General features: G+C 43.8%; 1 protein-coding gene across 1 annotated transcript in view; it reads right to left on the bottom strand.

The window, feature by feature from the left end:
* LOC124273614 (RNA-binding protein 33-like) overlaps positions 1–12679 on the bottom strand; it is a 29091-nt gene that overhangs the window by 8419 nt on the left and 7993 nt on the right. The window contains 11 exon segments of the mRNA XM_046708897.1: positions 2638–2689; positions 2691–2792; positions 3750–4003; positions 4831–4926; positions 6056–6164; positions 7010–7300; positions 7863–8203; positions 8497–8509; positions 8511–8654; positions 9321–9584; positions 11379–11418. Of these exon segments, the coding sequence (XP_046564853.1) occupies positions 2638–2689; positions 2691–2792; positions 3750–4003; positions 4831–4926; positions 6056–6164; positions 7010–7300; positions 7863–8203; positions 8497–8509; positions 8511–8654; positions 9321–9584; positions 11379–11418 (1706 nt within the window).

The raw sequence follows: 12679 nt of genomic DNA, 5'->3' as shown, positions 1-12679 counted from the left end.
CCAAGTTTGGTGAAGAAATATTGAATGGTTTTAGAGTTCTGCTCCGGAAAAGACAAATGTGCACGGACGGACGGACGGACGGACGGAGTCCATTTTAATACCCCTCGCAAAACGCGTTGCGGGGGATAAAAATGGCCTGTGGAGACTCTTGGTAGGAATAAGACAGAACCATAACAATCAGCTAAATACATGATGTGGTCTTATTTGTTTGGATTCAAGCCCAGGATTTCAGTCACTTGATTGTAATGTAAGATCCACGTTCAGTCATTCACTGACCACTGACATACATTTGGATTTGGGTCCAAGGGGACTTAATCTGACCCAGTGTTTGAACAGATCCCCAGCACTGGGTCCATGGGGACTTAATCTGAAACAGTGTTTGAACAGATCCCCAGCACTGGGTCCATGGGGGCTTAATCTGACCCAGTGTTTGAACAGATCCCCCCCACTGGGTCCAAGGGGACTTAATCTGACCCAGTGTTTGAACAGATCCCCAGCACTGGTCCATGGGGGCTTAATCTGATCCAGTGTTTGAACAGATCCCCAGCACTGGGTCCAAGGGGACTTAATCTGATCCAGTGTTTGAACAGATCTCCAGCACTGGGTCCAAGGTGTTTTAATCTGGCCCAGTGTCTGAACAAATCCCCAGCACTGGGTCCAAGGGGGCTTAATCTGACCCCGTGTTTGAACAGATCCCCCCCACTGGGTCCAAGGGGGCTTAATCTGACCCTGTGTTTGAACAGATCCCCAGCACTGGGTCCAAGGGGACTTAATCTGACCCAGTGTTTAAACAGATCCCCAGCACTGGGTCCATGGGGGCTTAATCTGAACCAGTGTTTGAACAGATCCCCCACTGCACTGGGTCCAGTGTTTGAACAGATCCCCAGCACTGGGTCCATGGGGGCTTAATCAGGCCCAGTGTCTGAACAGATCTCCAGCACTGGGTCCAAGGTGTTTTAATCTGGCCCAGTGTCTGAACAAATCCCCAGCACTGGGTCCAAGGTGACTTCATTCTCTTTCCACAGAGGTTACTCAAGTCATATCTTCCCACATACCTCTGTTCTAATAAGGCCCTTTCATGGTGCGAGTGTTCAGGATTCGTGATTGGTTGCAATCAGATTTAGTTGTGCAATCAGCAACGTTGTTCCAAAAGTGATCATTCGCAAAGCCTCAGTAATTTCCGTATGCTTCGGAAAAAATAGAACCTCTTCCCCTGCACGATGCGCAAACATTTTTGTCATGTAATGGCAGATCAATGGTGTCATTGCCCTCGTTGACCACAGACAAGCTAGCCATTAAATGTCTCGTGGGCCACATCAACACAAGTCCCGAGCAGAGGAGGGAAATTTGTGTCCCCACATTTGGATTAGTCAAGTTAAGCAAGTGTTTGGAAGGAACATCCATAAGAAACAGGGATTGGGATCGCCATATTGGATTTAAGTTGATGTAACACATGTTCTGATTGGATAGAAAGATGGGAGATACTTCGTGTTGCGTTTTTTTGCTGCTAGGGGATTTTTTGAGAACTGGGAATTAGAACAGAGGTAGGAATGAGGGAAGATATGACCTCTGAGTAATCTTTTGAGTAACCTCTGTGGGTAGAGAATGAGGGGACTTCTTCTGATCCAGTATCTGATCAGATATTCAATAGTGTCCAGCGAACCTAGTCTGACCAAGTATTGGAGCATATCAACAACACTGTGTCATAGGGACTGATTATGATCAAGAGAGAGAGTACGGTTTTATGTCGCTTTTAGCAATATTCCAGCAATATCACGGCGGGTAACACTAGAACGAGCTTCAAATATTGTAACCATGTGGGGAATCAAGTAGAGCTGGCATTGGCATACAACCTGCGATACGATACATCACGATGCTATAAGTTTAGTCACGACGATATATTGCCAAAGTATCGTGCACTGAAGCTGCAATACGATGTGAATCATGATATAAGGGTGGCGATACGATACGCATCACGATACTAAAATATTTAATTCTAACACCAACTATAAAACACATTTATATGAAAACAAAACCATTTTAAAGTATTTCGTCAAATTCTGCCAGCGTTTTTCAATGTTCATTCGGAAACGAGATAATTAAGTTTATACACGGACTTTGTGAATAATAATAACACGTGAGCTCTATGTCTGACACAGTTGTTTATGCAAGAATTTCCGAGAAAACATTTACTTATGAAGGGAAAATAAGTAAGCAACTATTTTAATCATCAAACAAAAGTGAGTCTCTTTTCTTGACAGATATCGCGATTCGTCAATATTCAAAGTTAAACATCGATGTATCGTTGCCCATTTGAAGTATCGTATCAGGATATACGACAATGTAAAACTTTGTATCGATGCACTGTATCGGCGGCCCATGGATGGATGTATCGATGCGTATCGATGAATCGTCACACCACTAGAATCAAGCCTAGGTCTTCGAATGATGAGCAAACGCCATAACCACTTGGCTACCCCCACTGACTGATCAAGATAACAACTTTGACAACACTTCACTACTTGGCTTTGGTGATTCCCTTACTGACTATCTAGATTTACCGATTTTAACAACTGGTTGACAACACTTCAATGAAATGAAACCCATTGTGGTGATTCCTGTAATTAACCCACTAACCTTCTGAGCCAACTTCTTCTCGAAGTTCCTCCGGCCGCCTGACTGCCTCCAGATCTACGCTTCATCTCCTTCTTCTTGATTATCTCTTCCCGCATCCGTTTCTGCTCCTCCAGCTTCTTCCTCAGCTCTCGAGTTTCATCATCCATCGGCTCCTCCTGTAAATGAATCAAATATTTCATGGAATATTTACCCATATTCCACCCATATGGCAGCAAGGGACACCTAGTGTAGGCTGCCCACATTCAGTAACCGTGTGAGGAATAGAACCAGGTGTTTGGGGTGAGTGCAGTTCTTTTTAAAGGATTCCCAACTGCTCATAATCTGGTAGAGAATAGTGTGTGCGTGTGTGAGGGGAGGGGAGAGGAGAGGGAGGGAGGGAGGGAGAGGGGAGAGAGAGAGAGGGAGAGAGGAGAGGGGAGAGAGAGGAGAGAGGAGAGAGAGGAGGGAGAGGAGAGGAAGAGAGAGGGAGAGGAGAGAGGAGGAGGAGAGGAGAGAGAGAGAGAGAGAGAGGAGAGGAGAGGAGGGAGGAGAGAGAGAGGGAGGAGAGGAGAGAGAGAGGAGGGAGAGGAGAGGGAGAGAGGAGAGAGAGGAGAGAGAGAGGAGAGAGGAGGAGAGAGGAGAGAGAGAGGAGAGAGGAGAGAGAGAGAGAGGGAGAGGAGAGGAGAGAGAGAGGGAGAGGAGAGGAGAGAGAGAGGAGAGGGAGAGAGGAGGAGAGAGAGAGAGAGGAGAGAGAGAGAGAGAGAGAGAGAGAGGAGAGAGAGGAGAGGAGAGGAGGAGAGGAGGGAGAGAGGAGAGGGAGAGAGAGAGGAGAGGAGAGAGAGAGGAGAGGAGGAGGAGAGGAGAGAGAGGAGAGAGGAGAGGAGAGAGAGAGAGAGAGGAGAGAGAGAGAGAGAGAGAGAGAGGAGAGAGGAGAGAGGAGAGAGAGAGGAGGAGAGGGAGAGGGAGAGAGAGGAGGAGGAGAGAGAGAGAGGAGAGGGAGAGAGGAGAGAGAGAGAGGGAGAGAGAGGGAGAGGAGGAGAGAGAGGAGAGGAGAGGAGGAGAGGAGAGAGAGGGAGAGGAGGAGGATGCTGGTTTGGAGCACGCGGTTGAAGCTGTGAATCTGCTGGTGTTGCAGATGTTGTTGAGGGGGAGGCATCAGCTGCTGTTGCTGTTGCTGCTGAAACTGCTGGTTGTGGCCTGGTTGCTGGAAACGCTGCTGTTGGTTGCTGGTGGTGGGAATCATGGAGCCTTGCTGCTGCGGTTGCTGCTGCTGTTGGTGCTGCGGTTGGTGCTGCGGTGTTGGTGCTGCGGTTGGCGCCTCGGTTGGTGCTGCGGTTGGTGCTTCGGTGCTGCGGTTGAACTAGGGGCTGATGATACCTTGGCTGGCCTGTAGTTAGTGAGTGAATTGAGTTTCAGCTTGCAGCAGTATCATTTATATATTAGCTTGTGAGGGAGTTTGATTTTACACTGCTTTTAGTACATTGATCACAGCAGGGGGCCTCACACACTGTACCCAAATGGAGAATCAAACTCAGGCCTTCGGCAAAAGGAGTGAATATTTTAACCATTAGGCTACCACACCAAACCTGTAAGCTTAAGAGTGAGTGAGTGTGAGTGAGTTTAGTTTTACGCCACTTTGAGCAATATTCCAGCAATATTATGGCGGGGACACCAGAAATTGGCCTCACACACTGTACCCAAATGGAGAATCAAACCCAGGCCTTCGGCAAATGGAGTGAATATTTTAACCATTAGGCTACCACACCGAACCTGTAAGCTTAAGAGGAAAGCCGGAACTGGTGCAGGCCTCACATATACTTAGTGAAATATATAGCACAGGTAGCACAGGTAGAGTATTGACAAGAGTTTTAGGTCAAACCCAAGATCATAGCATTCTTTCCTGCGCCTAGATTTTCGAAGCTCTCTTAGAGCTAAGATAGTTATAGGGTAATGTTAATCCATGGCAATTATGACTATCTTAGCTTTAAGACAGCTTCGACAAATCTAGGCCCTGGCTAAGGGGAGCAATTGCAAATTGTAACCCCCCCAAGAAGACTTACCAGGAATCCACTTTCTCCAAAGTATTAAAGATTTTCCTTTGTTCTCAAAATTGTCATGCAGTTGTGAATTGAGAAATTGTCTTCAATATATGTCAGGGATAGGACAGGTTGGTTCATTCAGTATAAAAATCTAACTAGAAGCTAGTTGTTTTACCTGGGGGTCCCTGGTGTGACAGGAGGGGCCGGGGCTGACTTGAGACAGACAGTAGTGGCTGGGGAGTCTGGGGGTACGGCTGGGGGTAACCAGGTCCTGCAACAAATACGATGTGTTGAACTAAGTGATATTTCAGGTGTGTGAGTTACATGTTTCAGGAGTCCAGTTACTGCAGGTTTGCGTCACTGTTGGTCACTGTGGTCAAGCCACAAGCATGGGACTACTGAAGACAGACCCAGTAGCATAAGGAGAGCAAATTTGGGATTTGTACCCATGATCAGTAACTTCAAAGCCATCAGGGTCTGCGAAATCTCAAAAGTCATTCCATTCTCATTCTTGTCACTCGTGATACCGAACAGAGACATTCATTTAACATTCATATCATGCAGAAACAATATCATTTGGTTTACAGTTTATACCCAAACTCAACTATATATTTGAAAATGTAACAATAAATTTAATGACATTTATTGACAGTAAATCAATGGGAATCATTTTGAAATCTGGTCCTTCAGCCAGTCTTGTGACAGTCTGAGCAAGAACACGCATCATCAAAGTATGATGCTTGTGGTGTTTCTTGGTTTCTCTTATTCTAAGAGACAACTAACAGAATCAGTGGTAGGCTTACTGACTTGGTGGATGAATGTCAATGTATCCCAAGTGCATCATTTGAATTTCATGAATTTTACCACACGAATGTATGAACTCCATAAATTAAAAACAATTACTGAATATTGCTCAGAGGTGAATTGAACAATTAACAATCACTGGATGGTCTGGTCCAGATCCCAACAATTACAGACTGCATGTTGCTGGAAAAATGCTGATCTCAGCATTAACATCACGGCATGGTGACACACATACAGCTGAGCAGCTAATCCTAAAGTCGACATTTCTGACAAGCAAGAGATGCTGGTTCAACATAAACCCAACAATTAGTCATCCTCTGTGGAGACTTCATTCAAAATCATTTCCTTATGTTATAGAAATTTAAGTCAACAGCTCAAACTCAAGTCAAGGAAGAGATGATATTAGGTTGAATGGGGTTTAACAAAGAGAAGAATTTTAACGTATTTTGGGGTATCCTCTTATTCAGATATGTAATCTTTCTGACCAGTTTCTACGATTGTCTGAATGTTAGTATACACACACGTGAGAAATCAGCCACAATTCCTATTCGACAAAGAAGCAAGTACCCCACTGTTGAACAGTGACAACTCCATACCTGGATATGGCTGTGATACTTGATGCTGAGGAGGTTGGTACTGGCCCTGCACCGGAGCTTGGGACTGACTTCGCCATGGTTCTGATGCTGGAGGCTGGTAAGGTGATACCTGCAGGTAGACACAGGTTTGGAGGAAGTGAGTTGACATTGTTTTTCTTTGCAGTTAGCAATACACACACTGTGTTAAAACAACAGCATTTTACACATTAAACTGTTCTCATTTGTGGATCATCCAACCCACCATCCTCCCCTCAGTTGTGAAGCAACTCTCAACACTTCTTACTTACATGATATGACCCCTTCTCACTTTCTCAATGTGTCGTGTCTCACATGTCCCTCTTCTCACCTGTACAGCACTATCCCTTCTCACCTGTACAATGCTCCCCTTTCCTACCTGTGCAACTCTCCCGTCTCATGAATAGCACTGGGCCCTGTCCTGCGCCCCACCCTACAATGCTCCCCTTTCTCAAGTGTACAACACTCCCCGTTCATACTTGTACAGCACTCCCCTAACCTGCCTGTACAGCTGTCCGTCTTCTGTATAGCAATCTTGTTTCCTACCTTTACGGGCACTCCCTCTTCTTAACTGTAGAGCACTCCCCTGTTATACCTGTACTGCAGTCCCTTTTCCTACCGGTACCACGCCCCCCTTCTCACATGTACAATGATCCCCAATACCTACCAGTACAACCCTCCCTCACCTGTACAGCACTCCCCCTTCTAACCTGTATAGCACTCCTGTATCGTACCTGCAGAGCACTCCTCTTTCCTAAATGTACAACACTCTTTTTTCTCACCTATACAACACCTCCATTTCCTACCTGTACAGTGACTCTCACAAAAACCTCTTTGCATGTGATGCAAAATTAATACCACATTCTCACCTTTGAAGCAATACTCACCAGTTCCACAAACCTTTTCTCACCTGTGGAGCAAAATATCCCCATATCTCACCTGTGGAGCTACCGCAGCTGGCTGTGGATGAGGCATCTGGGGGGGTTGATACACATCAGCGGGGCCTCGCTGTGTCGTCCATGATATGTTGGTTGACGCTGGCTGGGGAGCCGGTGCTGGTGCCCGGGCCCGGAAGTGAGGGTTAATCAGGATCTTCCTGGACGATGGCTGCGACGAAGGCGGTGGCTGGGCTGAGGAGCCCAGAGCTGGCTGCTGACTGCTGTCAACACTGGGGTGAGCAGGATGTGCCGGGTGTGGCAGGGCATGAGACTGAGGTGGTTGCTGTTGATGCTGGACACACAAAATATATTATAGATATTAGTTTTGTGTGTTGCTTTTCAGAAATTATCAAGGCACAACGTGGCGGCCTATAACTTATTGAGTTGAATGAGACAATCTAGTGACCTATGGTGTGGGGATCTCAACGAGCCTGACCACCTGACGCATCTGGAAACCTTTTACGGTCAACATTTGTTTAACATGTATGCAAAGTTTCGTCAAGGAAAGGTGAACTCAGTTGGAGATCTGATCCCACACCTCAAACAGGTGCAATAACAAAGCAAGAGTGAGTGAGTGAGTGAGTGAGTGAGTGAGTGAGTGAGTGAGTGAGTGAGTGAGTGAGTGAGTGAGTGAGTGAGTGAGTGAGTGAGTGAGTGAGTGAGTGAGTGAGTGAGTGAGTGAGTGAGTGAGTGAGTGAGTCGGGGACACCAGAAATGGGCTTCACATTCATGTCGTGAATCAACCCTAGTCTTTGGTGTATTGAGTGAATGCTTCAACCACTAGGTTATCCGACTGCCCCTCGACAATATGGAACATGGTAATGGATATTAGTACAACTGTGAATTTACAATACCTGAGGTTGCGCTGGGTGTTGTGAATGAGGTTGATGATGTTGTTGGTGCTGCTGCTGATGGTGCTGGTGTTGTTGATTATGTTGCATATGGTCCGGGGGTCCCTGCTGGTGAGGCGGCTGATTCCAGGCCTGTCTAGGAGGACCAAATCTCTGTTGTGAATTGAATGACTGCTGCTGTCCAGGTCCCCCTTGAGGCCTAAACTGTTGCCAGGGCCCTCTTGATCCAAACTGACCTCGACCTCTAGGGCCCTGCTGTCGCCACTGACCCCCACGACCTCGACGACCTTTCTGGTTGCTGGACAAGAACTGGTCAATCTCTTGCTGCTGTTCTTCACTGATTTCTGAAATCAGGAAAATAAGCATCACCCCAATGAACCTTTGAGTAAAATACCCCACAATCTTTGGAGTAAATACCCAAAAAACTTTGAAGTAAGTACTCCAAAATCTCTGTAAAAAATACTCCAAAATCTGACAAAAATAATCTGAAGTCACAGAGCAAAATATTTCTAAAGCGACAGTAACACCATCTACATTGGCAATATATACAGGAATATTTGAGGTTCCTGTTAAGTATTGAAATTGTGCAGTGAAGTGTCCATGCTGGTGCCAAGCTGTAATACTGCCAGCAGCTTACCGAGAGTTTCCGGGGATGTCCTGTCTGGACTTGGTGGTGGCGATGGTGATGATGTTGGACCTCTCAGACTTGAACCTGCCTCGGCCTGACTCCCCATCGCTATCACTCTCACTGTCACTCTCCTCCTGGAGCTCCTGAGTGGTCTGTGTCTCATCTCCCTGGATATTACATTAATCACGTCATATGTTGCCATAGCAGTAATTATTACACACCCGTAAGATCCCGAAAGTGTAATCCTAAATATTACATGTGTTACAATCCATGCTTGTCGTAAGGTGTGACTAACAAGATTGGGTGGTCAGGCTCGCTGACTTGGTTGACACATGCCATCATTTCTTAGTTGTGTAGTTCAATGCTCATGCTGTTAATCACTGGATTGTCTGGTCCAGACTTGTTTATTTACAGACCGCCGCCATATAGCAGGAATATTGCTGAGTGCAGCATTAAAGAACAAACAAACAAACAAACAAAAAACAAATATTACTACAAGTTTATGGCCATGAATATTTAATCAATAATACAGATGGACAAAGAGAAGGCATAAATTTTAATTTGTAACATTTAATGGATGTATGTAAAGGCTAACGTGTAACCATGGCCAACTGAGTAAGAAAGAAAACTTTGGTTTTTAAAAAAAATAAATTAAAAAAATGCCCAGTTTAAGAAAATGGCCCACATGCAATAATCTTCAGGTTGCATATTACCAATGCACTAACAGCAAAACTTGTTTCATGCTTGTAGCCCCTAACTATGTTTGCATGTAAAGGCCAACTGAGTAAGACATAAATCTGTGTTATGAAAAAAAGAAGAAGGAAAAACAGTACCTCCTGCTCCTCAGCATCTTCCTGTGTTGTGTTGAACTGTCCTTCTTGTCCCTCCTGGTTGAACTGCTGTGCTTCGTAATCCTCCCCTTGGTACTGCTGCTCATCTTGCGGGTATGGTTCCCCACCCCCCTCAAAGCCCACGCCACCCTCCTGGTAGAGGATACCATCGTCATACTGGTCATTGTTGTAGCTATCTGGGTTGAAGTCATCAAGGCCTTCAGCCAGGTCCTGAATCTCTTCATCATCAACAGCTATCTCTAAAGCCTGGAACACAAATCAGGAATGTCAAAGCAAGACATTTATTTCTTTTATAAATGAGTGTTGATATATTTGATGTCAAAGGACACAAGGCTAAATTCTACTTATCATCCAAGATATATCTTCCAACTGTTTCAGTTAGTGAACTATAATAATTACTATGCAAACTCATTAATTGTTGATTCATTAATCCTGTGCTTCACTCTCCGGGTCCGGATGCTAATTAGCGGTAACGGGTTAGCGAATTACACTTGGGTTTGCTTCATTAATCCAGCGGTACATAAGGTTTGGATTGACCAACGTGAAAGTTCATTTCCTGCCTCCCAACACCACTGCCATTGGTGATTTCTTTAAACATGAATGAGTTTCTGAGTTTTGATTGTTATACAAACTGTAATAAAGTCTTTTGATACATGTACATGTATACTTTCTTCTATATTGTCTCGGTATGTCAAAGGGAAGTAACTCTACTGTAGTGGTGACATTATGGTTCGTTTTAGTAGTCCGTAAGTTTTCGGATTAACACGGCCTGACTGTACTGATATTAGTTGCCGCCTCTTGCAGCCATTGATGCTTGTCCTTACCCAGGAGCCATTACAATCTTAGTGTTATGATGTTCACAGTTCCCATATTATAACAATGATTTACGACAGTCCAGCGCCAAGGTGATTGCAACTCCCATACTATAACATTGACTTACAACAGTCGTAGCTCTAAGGTGATCGTAACACCCACACTATAACATTGACTTACAACAGTCGTAGCGCTAAGGTGGTCGTAACTCCAATACTATAACAATGACTTACGACAGTCGTAGCGCTAAGCTGATCGTAACTCCCATACTATAACATTGACTTACAACAGTCGTAGCGCTAAGGTGATCATAACTCCCATACTATAACAATGACTTACTACAGTCGTAGCGCTAAGGTGATCGTAACTCCCATACTATAACAATGACTTACTACAGTCGTAGCGCTAAGGTGATCGTAACTCCCATAAAATAACACTGACTTACGACAGTTGTGGCGTTAAGGTGATCATAACTCCCATACTATAACATTGACTTACAACAGTCGTAGCGCTAAGGTGATCATAACTCCCATACTATAACAATGACTTACTACAGTCGTAGCGCTAAGGTGATCGTAACTCCCATACTATAACAATGACTTACTACAGTCGTAGCGCTAAGGTGATCGTAACTCCCATACAATAACACTGACTTACGACAGTTGTGGCGTTAAGGTGATCATAACTCCCATACTATAACATTGACTTAAAACAGTCGTAGCGCTAAGGTGATCATAACTCCCATACTATAACAATGACTTACTACAGTCGTAGCGCTAAGGTGATCGTAACTCCCATACTATAACAATGACTTACTACAGTCGTGGCTTAAGGTGATCGTAGAACTCCCAAACTATAACAATGACTTACTACAGTCGAAAGGTGATCGTAACTCCCATACAATAACACTGACTTACGACAGTTGTGGCGTTAAGGTGATCATAACTCCCATACTATAACATTGACTTACAACAGTCGTAGCGCTAAGGTGATCATAACTCCCATACTATAACAATGACTTACTACAGTCGTAGCGCTAAGGTGATCGTAACTCCCAAACTATAACAATGACTTACTACAGTCGTAGCGCTAAGGTGATCGTAACTCCCATACAATAACACTGACTTACGACAGTTGTAGCGTTAAGGTTGTTTCGTACAATGGCTCCCAAGTACATGTATTCATATTTCTCAGCATAATTTTAAAAAGAAACAGTTTAACACTCACTTCCGCATCTTGAGCCCCGTCGAGTCCCCCTGCATCGTGCCTGTTGGAAACATGAACATAAGTTAATACTGATCTTACAAAGGGAAACTACAACAGTATGTCTGATAGCAGAATATCACTGAATGATTTGGTTTAAAGAAACTCAAACACAAGGCCACGACCACTGCTCCTTATAACACAGAAAATGTGGTGCTGCAGTTAAATGTAGAAAAGTACCAATTCTCCAGCTCTCTAAACCTGGTCCCTAAATTTTGAAACAGACTCTTAGTCAATTTCTACTGTGCTTTCAGCAACTACAACTACAACTGTACATGTTGTGACCTATAACTGTACATATAAGTACTTAAACAATTTACTGACAATGACTGACAAATAGCAGTGAAAGGGTATACCGCAGTATTAGTAGAATTGCGGTATTTTGCCTTCGGTTTGGTATACTGTTATGCAATAAAAACCCTGGTATTTTTTGTTTTCGTACTTTCATGTCTATCTAGTCATAAATGAGTTTTGTTTATTCAAAATAACAAAGATTAATGTTATTTTTCTCCCATGCTATTGAACAATGTAAGATTTGGCTCTTGTTAGTGTTCTGCATTATGATGATATCTTGTATACCGAACTGAAACGGATCGAACTGAAGGCCTTGTACTGTAATACATACCATACCATACCATTTGACCTCTACTGACAAAGTACTAGGCCAGAAATAGAAGCATCCAAGGTGATGTAGACTGTCTGTTTCTGTCTAAGGTATTGAATTTGATACCTCTGAACGAGCAATAAGGTTGTTTTGTTTTTCCAGCTATATGGTAGCGGTCTTGAATGATCTTTTGTTGAATTACAGTCAACTCTCGTTAATCCGACACTTGTGGTTGCAGAGAAATATGTCGGATTAACGAAAATGTCGGATTAATGAAAATGTCGGATTAATGTATTTGTGTGAAAATATCAATGTTTACTAAATGTCATGATCTTCATACTGTTGCATGCATATCAGAAATGGTAGATCTAGTTATCTTCATTGTATGTAAAAATATTCACAGAAATAAAAAATACTAACAATACATACTTGTTTTCATTTATTAACATTCATAGATGGCATAACATAGATATATAATCACATAAGCGAACAGTTTCATATCTATTTCATGACCACATTGGCACAAAACTCACGTTTGTTTTTACCGCATATCAGCTGCCATTATGACCCGGATGTTGAATATGTTACAGTTTCCATACAACTAATTCCATAATAACATGTGGACGTCTAATGTACAATCAGGCGTGTATCATAACATATA

Source organism: Haliotis rubra, unplaced genomic scaffold (assembly GCF_003918875.1).
Source record: "Haliotis rubra isolate DU_JTF1 unplaced genomic scaffold, ASM391887v1 Scf182, whole genome shotgun sequence".
Taxonomy (NCBI): Eukaryota; Metazoa; Mollusca; class Gastropoda; order Lepetellida; family Haliotidae; genus Haliotis; species Haliotis rubra.
Note: the sequence above shows the minus strand (reverse complement) of the source record. Positions and strands in the feature narration are given on the sequence as shown.